This window comes from Poromitra crassiceps (genome assembly GCF_964638095.1).
Source record: "Poromitra crassiceps genome assembly, chromosome: 13".
In the NCBI taxonomy this organism is placed as follows: Eukaryota; Metazoa; Chordata; class Actinopteri; order Beryciformes; family Melamphaidae; genus Poromitra; species Poromitra crassiceps.
Genome location: NC_139644.1, coordinates 33,982,085 through 33,999,918, shown reverse-complemented (window position 1 = coordinate 33,999,918; position 17,834 = coordinate 33,982,085). Strand labels below are relative to the sequence as shown.

Here is a 17,834-nt window from a genome sequence, read left to right as displayed (position 1 = left end):
TCTGTCTGTCTGTCTCACACACACACACACACACACACACACACACACACACACACACACACACACACACACACACACACACACACACACCACATACAAGGATCCAGAGGTCCATAATTCAACAGGGAGCTGTGGGGCAGAGGACATTCAACAGTGAACAGAAGCAGGGTTGTTGGTGTTGTTGTTTAATCCTGGGCCGGTGTCACTCCTTGATGTAAAGTCATGGCCTTGTTGGTTTGCATTCTCAGGATGTTGCAGTTGCACATCAATTATAAGGTAAGGTCATATGATATTATGTCTAATGACAAGTAAAAATGCTTTGCACTTGCACTTGCACTTGCACTTGCACTTGCACTTGCACTGCACTGCATGCTAAATTCAACAGGCTCTTGTTCTTATTTTCTTAAGGTCAGGGAATATACAAATATATGTATCTACCCTCTCTGAATCTGATTTAATATGTTGACAAGTAGTACCCCACGCTATAAATAACTCTCGATGAATAAACCATGTGGGAAGATAACAATTGCCTGGCATGTTTTCCTATCTCTCCTAACGTCTCTACAGACACCAGGCAGAACAATATATTTTTAGGCCATAGTAATCAATAGCATTTCATTTATTTATTTTTCATGACCATTTTTTTTTATCAGGTATATTTACAGTAATATATCTTGGAACAGTGTGGATTATAACATGTAATTCCTCAGTAGAAAAGTGGTAGGTGGTAGGGGATTTGACAATACAATTAGGCCTACTACTATGTATACATGTATCCTATACATACGCACATGCATAGGCTACAATTGCATTCTACTGCATGTAGTACACTGACTGTATGCAAGTACCTCATACACACGTCAAAAAATCCAAACCCTTTAAAGGAAGGGATTGTCTGATCTGAATGCCAAGATAAGTAAGCCAAATGGAGCAAATGGAAGAGGAGGTAAATATCTCTCTTGGATGCTGAGTTCAAAGGAATAAGAGTATAGACATTGTGAAGTTGATTTTATAACCAGAGAAGGAGCCAAATTCTCCATGTGGGAGTGAACTAGATGAGTTGGATAAATAGAGGATGGCATCAGCATATACAGAGAGATTAGTGGGATGTTTGTTTTATGGGTGACATATTGGGATGATGTCTGACAGCCTGAGCGAGAGGTTCAAGAAACAGAGCAAAATGAAGGCCTGCGGAGAGAGGGCACGCCAGTCAGTTCGATCGACGCGACAGAAACTCAGGTGCACCAGGATGGCCAGGTAGATGTTCGGCCAAAGCCAAAGCGTTTCAAGATCCGTCTGGTCAAAGGCCCTTTCTGTGTGCGATGGGAGGATAGCTCATGACTCCTGAGTTGCGGCTGCATCGATGATGTGAAGTAAGAAGCCCTTTATAAGAAGCCCTTTATAAGCCTTGATTGATCTGCATGGACGAGTGTGGCGATACAGGTGTCCAATCTCCTTCATAACACCTCAGCAAACAGTTAGAAATCACAGTTTACAATTGAAGTCCATAGTTGGAGCACTCCAGAGGATCTTTATGGTTTTTCAGAAGGAGAGAGATAATGGCTTGATTTTTGGTCTCTGTGGAATATGTTACAAGTGCTCAAGGAAGTAACAAATGAGGGGAGTCATCAATGTAAAACAATAGTTTACTACTTGAAAATAATGAGACAATAACACAAAACTACATTAAACAAAAAGAACAGAACAAAAGGTGCATCAGTGAGGGAGAGAGACTGAACTCGCTGAAGGTCTTCTTAAGCCCATGATGAGTGGGAGGGTCATCACAAAAGCTAAAATCATATCAGATGGGCGACCATGGGACAAAATCGTATGAAATGGGAGTCCGTGGTCTAATTTGTGTCCGTTTAGGCCAGGGTCCTTGACATGAAAAGGTTTGAGGGCCACTGATCTTGAGGGCGTGCTCAAGTTGTACACAGTCAAAGAAAGAGAGCACATATCTTTTCATGAGCTTTCACGTGGGGGCTGTGGCTGCAGGAAGCTCCTGCCTGCTCCCACAGCCTCTGTCAGGGAGAGCAGCTGCTGATGTGACCTCTCTGCTGCCCGTTATTACAGCTTCAGTGGGTGGCAGTGGGACAGGTAGCAGGGGAGAGACAGAGGCTGATAGAGTGAGTCACACAGAGGGAAGGAGAGAGCACACACACACACACTCACTCACATGCACGCACGCATGCACGCGCGCGCACACACACACACACACTCTGACACAGTCACACACATTGGCATTCGGCCTAAAGGGGCAGCAATCATCTGTTGTGAACCAGTCGGGTGAAGTGAAGAGTTAGTGGAGGTGTTATCACAGGTGTGTGTGTGTGTGTCTGTGTCTGTGTGTCTATGTGTGTGTGTGTGTGTGTGTGTGTGTGTGTGTGTGTCTGTGTGTCTGTGTCTGTGTCTGTGTGTCTGTGTGTGTGTGTGTGTGTGTGTGTCTGTGTGTGTGTGTGTGTGTGTGTGTGTGTGTGTGTGTGTGTGTGTGTGTGTGTGTGTGTGTGTGTGTGTGTCTGTGTCTGTGTCTGTGTGTCTGTGTGTGTGCTTGTATCGAATTGGGTTCAGGTAAGGGTAAAAAGGGTATGCAGTTAGTTATGATGGTTAAGGGTTAGGGGCTAACGATGCATTATGTCAATGAATGTCCTCACTAAGATAGCTGTGTGTGTGTGTGTGTGTGTGTGTGTGTGTGTGTGTGTGTGTGTGTGTGTGTGTGTGTGTGTGCGTGTGCGTGTGCGTGTGCGTGTGCGTGTGTGTGTGTGTGTGTGTGTGTGTGTGTTTAAAAGAGACAGCATTTCTTTCTTTGACGTATTTCCTCCTGCCTGGGTTATTGCAACTTTACCACTATAAACCTTTCCATAGAATAGCAACAGTATTTGATTAAGTGTTATATTGGTATGAATTGTATGACAATAAATTCACCATAGACTTTACCACCCCCCCCCCCCTTCTTTCTGTCAGGATTCAAATGTTCCCCCTATAAACTCCGTTGTTACATCTCCACCAGGGGGCGCAATATCATTAAAAACACGACCATACAGTCATTCCCTCAAAATAACCAACCTCTGGGCCTGCCTGCCTGCTCTTTTGCTTTATTTTTATCAACTGTTTTATTTCCTTCCTTGACACAGTTGACAACCCAGAGCTCTTCTTTGATTTTCCAGGCTATGCCCTTACTGCGAAAATACATTTGACATAGGCATAAGGCTACTTGAAATTATTAAAATATGAGCAGAATATGCTAGACATATGCTGCAGAATTGTCCAAACATGTATTTGTATGCTGCATGTACATGACCTTCATTCCCAATACATTTCAGCACTGTAAATAGATTTTCTTCCTATATGCGCATACATGGAATGTATAATTTATTAGGGACATCTTCCAGATGCCGCAGCCCTTTTTGCAAATTCCCCATCTCAGTTATCTCAAATCCTTCTCTAACCCGTCTGCTTACCCACATACATCTCCACTTGATTTACTTCATGATGGCTTTTAATTGCCTCACCTCATTAGTGTGCTCAAGGCTAGTTTTTGTGCAGTCAGTGTAGTCACAGTGCCTATCTGCAATATGTATTTTGCCTTTTGGCCATTCAAAATTAGGCTATTTGAATATCAGGCACGTGTACAAATACAGGTTTTGTCATTTATGTCTGAACACATTCTGAACCAACTGTATTTGTTCCATATGGGTTCAAATTAATTTATTTCAGATAATGTTTGGATTAACATCTGCATGGATCCCACCATGCTGCTTATTAAAATAATAAAATAAAATAAAATAAAATAAAATAAAATGCAAATCTTTTGCAATGGTTGTGAATAGGAAAATAGTGTTACATGCATTTTCATTGGGCGATTATGAGAATAAACTGAGGATATAGAAGAGTGGGGGAGCTGTGGAGGTGGGAGTGGGTAGGAAAAATAGGGAGACAGAGGAAACGCAGACCTGGGACCAGCCCATCACACCGCTGTCCTCTCGCTGCGCCTAGTGCGACTGTAAACAAATCTGACCGTGGATCGGTGCACTCGGGCTCCTTCCCACACTACGAGTTACACCGACTGGGACTAGACCAGAGGAAATCGTGTTCGTCGCCAGCCAGCGGTCCGCAAGCCAAGACACATCCATAGCAGAGCACGGCGAGGGAAAGGACGGTGTGAGTGATAAGAAGCCAGGGGCTAAAAAGCAGGGAGACGGCTGGTAAGAACAGCAGGCAGACAGGCTCCATGCACAAACAGCGTTAGCGGAGAAAGCGCAGAGGATTGCTTTGCCCCGCGCAAGGAGAAGTAACGTTAATACCCGGAGCTAATTTCCAACATTTTCTATTATTGGCAGCGAGAGTGTGCTCACCGAGCCACATTTATAAAGAGAGCTAGCGGAATGTGTTGCTAGCAGGCTAGCTAACGTTAGCTAGCTAATTAGCTGGTCAGGCATCAAAGATTTGGACTTGTGTCCTTTATTGAAATAGGTTAGGGTTTAACGTCGTTTTATTCGTTTTTTTATTTTGTTGAGAAAGCCATACTTCATGTGCTTTGTGCAGACGCCTCACAGGGTCATAATGCTCTGCCTCGAATAGCTAACGTTAACGCTAAGTTAGACAATAAACATTAACGTTACAAGCTGGATGAATTGCTAAAGATCAGTCCAACATTATTAGCCGTCTACGCGTCCTGGGCAAAGCCAAATCCACTGTGAATTTGGAGCTGTGGACAAACAAAGCAAAAGGTGAAAACAGAGACTTTCTGCCGTCCAATGTTAATGTCGACCGACGTTGCATCCCTAATGCTACCCGTTACTCGGGGAATAATGGACCGGGAAAGAGACATTGAGACAGCAGCGATCGCAGCCGGGGGTCCAGCGGCTGTCCGGGGGATGAAGCGAGGGGACCCGGCGGAGCCCGACGCTCAGACAGCCCAGGCGGTGGCTCTCCCCGACTTGACCGGGGCGGAGTGCAAACGACCGAGGATAGACGCGACCGGGGCTGTTGTTGTTGGTGACATTGGACAGGTAAGGGATACAATGTAAACACAATGTATCCATTCTCAGCTGTTTGATATCATTGTATGTTTTCATCGGAGCTCCATGTTTTGCAACAGTGTAACAAACTCCCACCTTACCCCTCCTCTTTCAGTAGAAGCTTTTGTTCCACGGACCTCAATAAGGAATGGTGATGTTTTGACACTGCCCCTTCTCTCATCAACAACACAATCATGTATCATTGCAGCAAATCGAAAAACATGTCATTAAAGATGAATATAAGCTAGTTGGATCGCAACAAAGTGTGCAGCAGAGAGTTTAAATGTGCGTTGCTGGGCTGAGAGAGCCTGTTAGCTGCCTGTGTTCATGCATGGTGGTGAGGGAGCATGACCATACCAAGCCAGACAAAGGTAATATGATACAGGCTCCATTGCCATGACAGACAGCAGCACAGCAAAGATCAGAGCAATTCATCACGCCTGTCTCGTGGAAAATACACCAATGCTTTATCGCACGCTTGCAAGGCACACTCTTCATTTGTGTGCGCGCACACATGATGAAATGAGTCTGACCTGTGATGATCATTTGCAGTGAAGCACCATATCAAATCCTACTACACACTGCATGTGCCATGATTCGCCCCCCCCCCCCTCCCATGCCCCCCCCCCCTCCCATGCCCCCCCTGATTGTCGCTAGGTGTTAAAAGCGGAGAGGCAGACAGGGATTGGGGGAGGGGTCACCACAGCCAAAGACAAAGAAGGGGAGCCTTTTGGTGGAGGCTGGAGGAGAAAGGGGGATCGGGGGCGGCCCTCCTTATAAGGGTCTCCCCCTCTTTCATGACTCGACTGCTGAGACAGCAAAGCGACCACAGCCGCTGCTGCTCTCTCTGCCGGGCAAATCGGTGTGTATTACAGTAAAGCAGGCCACTACAGTGCACTTCTCTCCCTGTTGTTTCTCTTACTATTTCTCTTGCTCTCTCTCTCTCTCTCTCTCTCTCTCTCTGTCTCTATCTCTCTCATACACACACTACACATCACTCTTACTCCCACACATCAGTCTAATCTAATAGTGCAAAGGAACATTTTAGCTGACGTCCAGCGTTTTTATTCGGAGGCAACAGCAGTAACAGTAGGCAGAGAGGGGCAGGCAGACGCGGGTTCCGGGTCATCTGCAGGTAATTGAATCGCGGGGGGAATGGGTAAAATACTTCAATTGGCCGTGCAGCTGACCTACTGCAATGACAAATGGGGTCCCGGGTAATGATGGCACGGTGCTGGGGCCAGCTTCACAGAGGATGGATGCTGATGATGGGGAAAGGTTATACGCCGCTGGCACAGATGATGTGACAATGAGCGCCATGGCATTGGGAGGATTCTCGCTGCCCATCAGTTGTATTGATCGCCGCGCACGCACTGGGGGTCAGGCTGGAAATGCGCCCACGGGATTGAGAGAGGGAGGGAGGGGGGGGGTGTGGATGGATGGATGGAGGGAGGAAAAGATAAGGGGGTGGAGGACAAAGAGAAAGACAGAAGAGTGGGGCTTGAATGGACAAAAATGGGGGGGGGGGGGGGGTGAAGAGGATAGAGCTGTAACGATTAATCGCTTTGAGTAATTTTTTAAAGAAAAAAGTAATAATTCAGCATCTTCAAATGCAAATATTTTCTGTTTTTCTTTACTCCTCTATGACAGTGAACTGAATATCTTTGGGGTTGTGGACAAAACAAGACATTTGAGGATGTAATCTTGGGCTTTGGGGAACACCGATCGACATTTTTCACCATTTTCTGGCATTTGATAGAAATGGAGAAGAATATAAAGGACAGATTCATCGACAGTGAAAATAAATCATGGTTAGTTGCAGCCCTTGAAGTGGACCAGATGGATGGAGAAAGGTAGAGATAGAAAGAGAAAGAAAGGGAGGCAGAGTGAAGAGGGGGGGGGGGGCAAGGAGAGAGAGGACGGAGAGGAAATCCGTTGGGTCGGTCCTTATTATGCATCCATGGGTCGGTCCAGCACCGTGATAAGGAAGGAGGGAAGTGATGGATGTGAGGAGTGACATGATCAGTTGGAGGAGAGAGAGGGGGAGGGGGAGGAGGGGGAGGGGGAGGGGGGGGAGGGGGAGGATAGGCTATGAATGAAGATGAGCAGATGAATCAAGCGGCCTACTTCATGCACAGGGTAAATAAAAAGAAAATGACATTGAGAGGCTGTGCAGTGTGCAGCAAGGCTGGCTGCTCTGAGGAGCCGTGCAGCAGACAGGCTGCTCTGAGGAGCCGTGCAGCAGACAGGCTGCTCTGAGGGGCCGTGCAGCAGACAGGCTGCTCTGAGGAGCCGTGTAGCAGACAGGCCGCTCTGAGGAGCCGTGCAGCAGACAGGCTGCTCTGAGGGGCCGTGCAGCAGACTGGCTGCTCTGAGGGGCCGTGTAGCAGACAGGCTGCTCTGAGGAGCCGTGTAGCAGACAGGCTGCTCTGAGGAGCCGTGTAGCAGACAGGCTGCTCTGAGGAGCCGTGCAGCAGACTGGCTGCTCTGAGGGGCCGTGTAGCAGACAGGCTGCTCTGAGGGGCCGTGTAGCAGACAGGCTGCTCTGAGGAGCCGTGTAGCAGACAGGCTGCTCTGAGGGGCCGTGTAGCAGACAGGCTGCTCTGAGGAGCCGTGCAGCAGACAGGCCGCTCTGAGGGGCCGTGTAGGAGACTGGCCGCTCTGAGGAGCCGTGTAGCAGACAGGCTGCTCTGAGGAGCCGTGTAGCAGACAGGCTGCTCTGAGGAGCCGTGTAGCAGACAGGCTGCTCTGAGGAGGCCGTGCAGCAGACTGGCTGCTCTGAGGGGCCGTGTAGCAGACAGGCTGCTCTGAGGGGCCGTGTGTAGCAGACAGGCTGCTCTGAGGGGCCGTGTAGCAGACAGGCTGCTCTGAGGGGCCGTGTAGCAGACAGGCTGCTCTGAGGGGCCGTGTAGCAGACAGGCTGCTCTGAGGAGCCGTGTAGCAGACAGGCTGCTCTGAGGAGCCGTGTAGCAGACAGGCTGCTCTGAGGAGCCGTGTAGCAGACAGGCTGCTCTGAGGAGCCGTGCAGCAGACTGGCTGCTCTGAGGGGCCGTGTAGCAGACTGGCTGCTCTGAGGAGCCGTGTAGCAGACAGGCCGCTCTGAGGGGCCGTGTAGCAGACAGGCTGCTCTGAGGAGCCGTGCAGCAGACAGGCTGCTCTGAGGGGCCGTGTAGCAGACAGGCTGCTCTGAGGAGCCGTGCAGCAGACAGGCTGCTCTGAGGGGCCGTGTAGGAGACTGGCCGCTCTGAGGGGCCGTGCAGCAGGCAAGTACGAGGATGGCACTCTGCTCTGTAGCCGACTGTGTGCTCGCTCGGGATGAGGAGGGTGAGGTCTGCGACTGAATGCACCTGACAATTAGCATAGTATTCTCATTGAAACAGGGGAAGCAGGGGAGCAGATCGCTGACCTTCCAGGCCGACTGTAAATCAGTGCTGTAATAATAAAGGAGAGTGCAGCAGCAGCAGCAGCAGCAGCAGCAGCACTGCCTGCTCTCTCTTTTGTTGCTGCCCTCCTCTCCCACTCCCCCTCCTACAGACCGCAAGCCCCTTCACCCCCCCCCCCCCCCCCCGCTCCCCTCTAGCTGTCCTCTGCTCTCTCCCCCTACTGTCTCCCCTGTGTTGCCCCCCCCCCCCCTCCACCCTCCACCCTCCCTCCCAGGCATATTTCCAGATTGCTAATTGACTCCTGGTTCACAGGCTCTCTGTGCCCCCCGCCCCCTCCCCCTCCCCCCCCTCCCCCATCACTGCCTGTCCCATCTCCCTCTCTGCCATCATTCATTATCTCTCCCTCTCTCAGTCTCTCTCGCATCAGAGTCAAATCTGTTGAAATCTCTCTCACTCTCTCTCTCTCTCCTCTACATCCGTCTTGTCTCTGCAGTCCTCTCAAGTCTCTCTTATGTTTGTTTTGCTCGCCGTCCCCTTTATCCTCTTTGTCCCCTTTACGTTTCGCATTTTCCCACTTTGTTGGCACTATTGAGTGATGCCTCCCCTCGAGGCAGCGCCGCGGTCCACTCAGATGCAGTGCGAGTACAGTTCTCTCTCTCTCTCTGTCTCTCTCTCTCCCTCTCTCTCTCTCTCTCTCTCTCTCTCTCTCTCTCTGTCTGAGAGCAGATTTGTCCTATCGTTGGCAGTAAAGAGGCTTTGTGTCGCGCTAACGAGATCAAAGCTCATTTAGGAGAGGGCATTAACCAGACTGATCGCTTTAACGGGCCAGAGCGACGGGAGGAGGGGGCGGGGGCTGATATGAATGGACAGATCATGGAGATAGGTTATTACCAGACTGGAGAACAGTTTTGTTTTTGGGAAGGGCCACCACGAGCAGTATTCATTACATTGTTACTGTAGAACAAGTGCACTTAAAAGCTTAAAAGCTGGGAGCAAAATGAGACATTCAGACTCTTAATGAAAAGATATCGCCTCCAAAAAGTCCGCTTCCGGCCATTAGTGTAAGAAAGCATGCATTATAGGCACACTGTGGAGATGCTTCCGGGGTTTCTTTTGGTGCTGGAGGTAAATTGCTCTCAATATTCAAGAGTTTTTTTTGCTTAAAGTGTATAGAAGTTTAATTATTCTAAATAATCGATGCAGACAGAGAGGCCCCCCCCAAACAAACAAATCAAAAACATGCTAGTGGTGTACACACTCACCCATCACTCATAGATTCCCATCCACACTACAGATTTTCTAAATCCTCACAGTGAACCAAACCTAAACATAATCTGTCATTTGGTAATCTTGTCATGGGAGTTGGCCATTTTGACGTATATATAACTCAGCTGTCTGTGCTATCAACAGACTGTAAAATGGCCAGATAGATAACACACTACTCTGCCTGTAAAGAACGAGCAGGAACATGGCTTAGCATACGTAGCAGCAGCCCTGCCAGTGCCTACATCACATCACATGGTGTAACTATAGCCTGTTGGTGGAAGGGTTCCTAAGAAGTCACAAGTGTAAATAATTCACATCATCTCCAAAAGGTGAGCAGTATGACACAGTAGCTCAGGTGAGAGCGAGGTGAGGTTCTGTGTGCAGGTGAGCAGTATGACACAGTAGCTCTGAGGTTCTGTGTGCAGGTGAGCAGTATGACACAGTAGCTGAGGTGAGGGGTGAGGTTCTGTGTGCAGGTGAGCAGTATGACACAGTAGGTGAGCAGTATGACACAGTAGCTCTGAGGTTCTGTGTGCAGGTGAGCAGTATGACACAGTAGGTGAGCAGTATGACACAGTAGGTGAGCAGTATGACACAGTAGCTCAGGTGAGGGGTGAGGTTCTGTGTGCAGGTGAGCAGTATGACACAGTAGCTCAGGTGAGGGGTGAGGTTCTGTGTGCAGGTTGTGGTGCAGTGTGCACCGACTGCGACTATGTGTTACAGTGGTCTGTGCCCCCCTCCCCATTGTTTAATGATTTGCTGTTCAACTTTGAGCCAGAGCTCCTCGACTTTTGAACCGGCAGCGATAAGCTTGGAATTCACCAGACCAAGTTGCTCAACTAACGCTCTCTCTCTCTCTCTCTCTCTCTCTCCCTCGCTCACTCCCTCGCTCTCTCACTCTCCCTCTCACTCTCCCTCTCACTCTCCCTCTCCCGCTCTCCCTCGCTCTCTCTCTCTCACTCTCCCTCTCTCCCTCGCTCTCTCACTCTCCCTCTCTCTCCCTCGCTCTCTCACTCTCCCTCTCTCCCTCACTCTCTCCCTCTCTCACTCTCTCTCTCACTCTCTCACTCTCCCTCTCTCACTCTCCCTCTCTCTCTCTCCCTCTCTCTCTCCCTCGCTCTCTCACTCTCCCTCTCTCACTCTCCCTCTCTCCCTCGCTCTCTCTCTCTCTCACTCTCTCGGCCGTTAAGCGGACACCTGTTCTCTGCCCCTTAACATGACACTCGCATGTTAACTCTGCTCGTATGATGTTGTCATCATGTCGACCCCCCCCCCCCCCCCCCGCCGCCCCCCCCAGCCAAACCACACCAGGGCTCCTCCCCACTGCTGCCTCCAAACTGTACTCCCCATCTCCGCCCACACACAAACACAGACAGTAAAATGTCACTTCATCGCGTCTTTCCTGCCCCTCCCTTTGGTCCGCTCTGCCCCTCCTCCTGTCTCCGCCATATAGAATACCCTCACTAGCAGACCCCCCCCCCCCCCCCCCTCCAAATCTCTCGACCCCCCTCGTCTTTCACCATCTGTTGACCTCATGTCATTTTGCCTTCCCTCCCCCCTCCCCTCCCCCCTCCTTTCTACCCATTTGCTCCACCAACTCCCCAACTTCTCTCCGCTTCTCCTAAAATAGCAAGTTGGAAAGAGAGAGAAAATAAACAAGAGAGACGCCCTTTAGTTTTGCCCGCCAGAGAGTGTGTGTGTTTATGTGTGTGTGTGTGTGTGTGTGTGTGTGTGTGTGCGATCCCTGCCAGTGCAGCCTGAAGCCCTCTCTCAAGACATCCAGCCGGCGGCGCGCCTCCTTCAAAGGCGACCCAGACCCAGACCCACCTCGCTGGGTAACTGTATGGAATTACCTGAAGGGAAACTGTGTGAAATGACAGTATTGGAAAAGCCCAGCTCTCGCCCTGTAGACGGCGTCCATTTCTTTGAAAAGTCATCGCAGGCGTAAATGCGTGCCACCTGATGTAGACTTTTACACAGACAAAGCGTGTAACGTATACTAGGCAACAGCGCCATATGGCAAGGGAGAGTGTGTGCGTGTGTGTGCTTTTGTGCGAGTAAACGCCAGTGTCTGAAAACTTAGGTATCAAGTTCGGACGCCCCCCCCGCTCCCCCTCCCCCCACCCCTTAAGAAAATATAAGTCACATGACATTCTTCGCTTATGACTCATTGTCTCCATTTCGCTGTTTTCTCTCTTTTACTGCTTTATATTTTCTCTCCTCTTTCTTGGCTTTGTCTTTCCAAATCACCACATTCCTCTTCCCGTCTCTCTCTCTCTCTCCCTCTCTCTCTCTCTCTCTCTCTCTCTCTATCCTTATTTTCATCTCACTCTGTTGTTCTTTCTCCTCAGTCCATCCCCCAATCCGCCTCTCCCCCTCCCTCCCTCCCTCCCTCCCTCCTTTCTACCAGACAGATTGATTCCAGATGTTGCTAAACTCTACCCCTTCTCCCCCCTCCCTCGTTCTCCCAAACTCCTCCCCCCTCTCTCCCTCTTTCTTCTGTGCACTCTGGCCCATCTACTGTAGCACACAAGAACCTCTCAGCCTGTAATTTTCTCATGCCGGTGTTGGTTGAGGATAATTCTGGTTTAGATTGAACCTCCATTGCTGTTTTCCTCCCACTTGTGGTGCTAGTGCAACTCCAAGCACCAATGCAAAAAGCAACAAATTCAGTCATTTATTTATTTATTTATTTTATTCTATGGTGGCCCCCTACCGCCAAATTAAAATAGCAACACTGATGCAGTGCAGTGGTGGTAAGTGGTAAGTACATTTATGAAATGGGCAGAGTTCTCTCATTGCCGCTGACATTGCCGAAGGCGCTGTAGATTGTAAATTCTTCTCGACAGTTTATTATATATACTGCGTTTGCATCTGTGCCGTGATCAGCACCAGCGCTTTTTCTACCCGAGCCGGTGTGTTGCTGAATATAAGCCTGTCCGTTCTCCTGTAAAAAGCGGCGCACCAAGGAGAACGTTCCCCCCGGGGACGAGGCACGAGGGGGGAAATTGGTTCCAGATGAAACAGGAAGTGGAGTGGGGGAGACAAAGAGAGGGCTGTTTCAGACAGGGGAGCGGGAGAACGGGGCTCGACTCCAGACGCACGCACGCACACACACACACACACACACATATACACACACACACACACACACACACACATGCGCACACACAGTTAATGCTTATTGCCCATGCATCAAAAGTCAGGCTGTGTTTTCAGAAGGGAACCATTTCTGTCCTATTCTTTCCTTTTCCTTGACGTCTTTGCAAACGTCTTGTCGTCCTCGTTAGTGAACTCTTTCCCCCACGGGCTCCCTTCTGCTCCTCCTCGTCTAGCCGCTCCCCCCTCCATCCAGCCACCATGACCACATCTGTTTCTGCTCTTAGCCTATAGATCTCAAAGTCCTACTCTTACCAATACTTGCACTGTGATAAGCTAGCTGTCTGAGATTCGCTTCAATCACGCTTTATCTGCACGCTAAGGCAATCAGTGCGTTCCTTCTCTGCTTTTAGCCGTGGCGCCCTGAGTCCAGACGCCCCTCCCCTCGATTGGCTGAGAGAGTGAAACCAGGAAGTGATTCCCGCAGCAGGCAGCGGGAGGTCAGGGCCAGGAGGTTAACTTTTGTTGACACTCTTCAGAGGCGGCGACTGCCTTGCTCTTGACTGCAGCATCACACACAGCCCACACTCAAGCTGTCTGCTGAATGGAGGGAGTGTGTTCAGGCCGAGGGGCCGCGCACCACTTTGAAACGTTTTGTCCACTGGCCAGTCTCACTGATCAAACGCAATGGACACACGACGACCCCCGCCACACAGACACACAAAGGCAAACCTCCAGCTTGGACGGATGAAGCCAATGCGGAAGTGCTAAAAACGGGAAGTTCCCCCAATGGCCACTTGAGGCTGGCTGCAAAAAAAGAGTCAAACTGTTCAAAAAACGGTTTTGGTCTCTATATCTAATTTCACCCTTCATGACAGTCTATTTATATAACTCATCTGTTTATAGTATAAACAGATGAGTTATATAAATAGACTGTCATCTGTCTGAAATAAGTCTATTTATATAACTCATCTGTTCATACAGTCTATTTATATAACTCATCTGTTTATACAGTCTATTTATATAACTCATCTGTTTATAGTTTATTTATATAACTCATCTGTTCATACAGTTTATTTATATAACTCATCTGTTCATACGGTCTATTTATATAACTCATCTGTTTATACAGTCTATTTATATAACTCATCTGTTTATAGTCTATTTATATAACTCATCTGTTCATACAGTCTATTTATATAACTCATCTGTTCATACAGTTTATTTATATAACTCATCTGTTCATACGGTCTATTTATATAACTCATCTGTTTATACAGTCTATTTATATAACTCATCTGTTTATAGTCTATTTATATAACTCATCTGTTCATTACAGTCTATTTATATAACTCATCTGTTTATACAGTCTATTTATATAACTAATCTGTTCATACAGTTTATTTATATAACTCATCTGTTCATACAGTCTATTTATATAACTCATCTGTTCATACAGTTTATTTATATAACTCATCTGTTCATACAGTCTATTTATATAACTCATCTGTTTATACCAGGGTGCCCAAATTCTTTCCCATGAAGGGCCAAAACTCAATCTGGGTGGAGGGCCGAGGGCAAAAAATAAACGTTGTGGAATTACATTAAAATGTATTGTGTTTTATAGAAAATTAACATTCTAAATCTAAAATAACATTTCAATATAATAATCTACTTTTTATCTGTTTGGTAATTGTAATAATTTGCAATTGGTTATATATTAAAAAAACCATCTGCATTTGTGGGGAGCTTAAACATTTAATCAGTAAACACCCAGTTAAAAACAGTTGTATTTTCCACCTTTGTAATCAAGAGAGAAATTTGACTTAATTCACAACTTGAAAAATCCTCAAGGTACTTTGAAAATCAGCTTTATTGTCCATCTTTTGTAAACAATTTGCCAGGACAATTTGCAGGGATGCAATCTCAGGAGTGAACACAGTATCCGCAGCCACATTCAGACACTGTTTCACAAAGTCACCACATGAAAAAGCTCGTCCACACCCTTTGCAATCAGTGCAGATATCTGATAACTTGCCCGAGTTGCATTCTGGATAAAAAAAAGTTTATACAGTCTATGCCTGCAAAGAGAAGTCTGATTGTATAGAAGCGAATGGGAAAATGACTCGACTTCTCACTTGATTTATTACCTCACTAAACACTTTCCTAATGGTTTAAGCCAGGTCTCAGACAATCGCTAGTTTCAAGTCTTCTTCAATGCAGTACGGTGTTCATTTAGTCAATTATGGTCCCATTTCAAAAGTTTCAAGTAAAACAGCAGATAAAGCAGACTATGTTTTGGAGTGTGACTGTCAGTGATCACGCAGCTCGTCGATCACGGACCAATAAAATAGCAAGCGGCACTTTTCTCGTTCAATATGGCTCCAAGAAAACCAAGATGGCGATGGTCACAATTTGAAACTTGAGGCTTCAAATGGGGTTTGTTCATATTTGTATAAGTCTGTTAGGCAAACACACGTGCAGACGTCTCTCCCCCTCCCCTTCTCCGGCAGGATCGCAGAGGCCTGAGTCTCTCTAGGCGCTGGTGTTTTCTCTGCGCAGCGTGCCAGCAGGCTAGGCTGCGCTGGTGTCATCTCTCGCTGCTGTCAAAATATCATCGTTTGGTTACATTTCCCCCATTGTTCACGTCCTCCTCTGTTGAACCCTGCTCTTCTCTTTCGCCTCCTCCTCACCTAGCTGCTCTGTGGCGAACAATGGCTCTTCTGCCGGGGCAAAGTGACACAGAGAGCAAAATAAAAGACGGAGAGACACGAGAGCGAGAGAGACAGAAATAATCTAATTAAAAGTAATTATGGAGCAATTAACCACAACACTGGTTTCTGGGGCAGGGTCGGGGGGGGGGGGGGGTTCACTCTCTGTGAGTGGAAGATTGGTTTATTGGCTGGATATGGAGGCCAGGCGAGCTGCAGGAATGATTCACAACCTAGTCACTCATGGCGTTTTGAAGCACATGTTAACAGTTAACTTCACTCATCTGCCCCCTTTTTGAGAAGTGCCTCTATCCTTGTATGAACTTTGTTCCATTGGCATCATTGTTGGCTTTGTATAATGCGGGGTATTGAAAAAGTTATTACCAGACATTATGTATGAAAATCAGTATGATTTTTGGTCTATTTTGACTGAGGTATCAAAAGGGTTCAAAGGATAGCCAAAAGTTTTAAAAACTTCTACCAGTCAAGGGTTTTTGACTGTAGCTATATATATATATTTATTTATTTTTTATTTATTTTTGAAAAGCATGGTGCGTACAACATGTAAAATATACGATGGTGCGAATTCCCCGGTGAGTTGTACTTTCATTTAACAAAGAAAGGTAGTGACAAAAGTATTGTTATTGAATTTAACGCATCATAACTAGGCCGGGATGCACGAGATAATTTCAATCGTGATATGATTTTTATTGCTATCGGTCGATGTTAGTAGTTTTCTATTAATATCTCTGTATCGGTCCGATGAGCAAAATAACAGCAATGTTAATAATATCGGTTATCGTATTGGCCAAAAATTTTATATTGAGAGGATCAGGAAACAATACGGTGAATCTATGATTTATGGGCCTTTCCAAATGTTTTGCAAATAAAGAAAGACATTGCTTTTTTCAAATTCACAGTGTTTACATGTGTTTTTCAGTATGTACAAAATTGCATAATCATAGAAACTTGTTTATATATAGAACATATCGACATCAGTAATATCGGCCGTAACAGCAATGTTAATATCGCTTATCGTATCGGACAGAATCTTCATATTGGACGGCGGATCCCTAATCATAACTGAGATTGGATCATTTCCAATGATAGCCACCACTAGCTTTGTCAGATAGTTTTTATATCCAGAATCCTGCAGAGAGGCTACACAAGCTGTGTGGCGCTGCTCGTCAAACAAATCTTCACTGTCTCGCTTCAAAAGGGCAAAACGGGTTGTTTTGTGAGTAGCTAGTGGTCAAGCTTGGTGGAATAGTGGCTGAGAGAGAGAGAGAGAGAGGGCATCTCCACTGAACTGTCAAACACTTAGCCACTCACACGGCTCTCTCTTCCCTCCTGTTACACTTAGCCACTTACACGCCTCTCTCTTCCCTCCTGTTACACTTAGCCACTTACACACCTCTCTCTTCCCTCCTGTTACACTTAGCCACTTACACTCCTCTCTCTTCCCTCCCGTTACACTTAGCCACTTACACACCTCTCTCTTCCCTCCTGTTACATTTAGCCACTTACACACCTCTCTCTTCCCTCCTGTTACATTTAGCCACTTACACTCCTCTCTCTTCCCTCCCGTTACACTTAGCTACTCACACGCCTCTCTCTTCCCTCCTGTTACACTTAGCCACTTACACACCTCTCTCTTCCCTCCTGTTACACTTAGCCACTCACACGCCTCTCTCTTCCCTCCTGTTACACTTAGCTACTCACACGCCTCTCTCTTCCCTCCTGTTACACTTAGCCACTCACACGCCTCTCTCTTCCCTCCTGTTACACTTAGCCACTCACACGCCTCTCTCTTCCCTCCTGTTACACTTAGCCACTTACACTCCTCTCTCTTCCCTCCTGTTACACTTAACCACTTACACTCCTCTCTCTTCCCTCCTGTTACACTTAGCCACTTACACGCCTCTCTCTTCCCTCCTGTTACACTTAGCCACTTACACGCCTCTCTCTTCCCTCCTGTTACACTTAGCCACTTACACGCCTCTCTCTTCCCTCCTGTTACACTTAGCCACTTACACTCCTCTCTCTTCCCTCCTGTTACACCTAGCCACTTACACTCCTCTCTCTTCCCTCCTGTTACACTTAGCCACTTACATGCCTCTCTCTTCCCTCCTGTTACACTTAGCCACTTACATGCCTCTCTCTTCCCTCCTGTTACACCTAGCCACTTACACTCCTCTCTCTTCCCTCCTGTTACACTTAGCCACTTACATGCCTCTCTCTTCCCTCCTGTTACACTTAGCCACTTACATGCCTCTCTCTTCCCTCCTGTTACACTTAGCCACTTACACGCCTCTCTCTTCCCTCCTGTTACACCTAGCCACTTACACACCTCTCTC

The 17,834-nt window shown here is 47.5% G+C and overlaps 1 protein-coding gene across 5 annotated transcripts in view; it reads left to right on the top strand.

The window, feature by feature from the left end:
• Positions 1-4,754: 4,754 nt before the first annotated feature.
• LOC310788195 (RNA binding protein fox-1 homolog 2-like) overlaps positions 4,755-17,834 on the top strand; it is a gene marked incomplete at its 5' end in the record, with an annotated part of 66,223 nt that continues 53,143 nt past the window's right edge. For all 5 annotated transcript variants that reach the window (XR_014553295.1, XM_083649727.1, XM_083649726.1 and 2 more), the window contains one exon: positions 4,755-5,009. Coding sequence is in view for 4 of the 5 variants with exons in the window: in XM_083649727.1 (XP_083505853.1) it covers positions 4,755-5,009 (255 nt within the window). The remainder of the gene's footprint in view (positions 5,010-17,834) is intronic.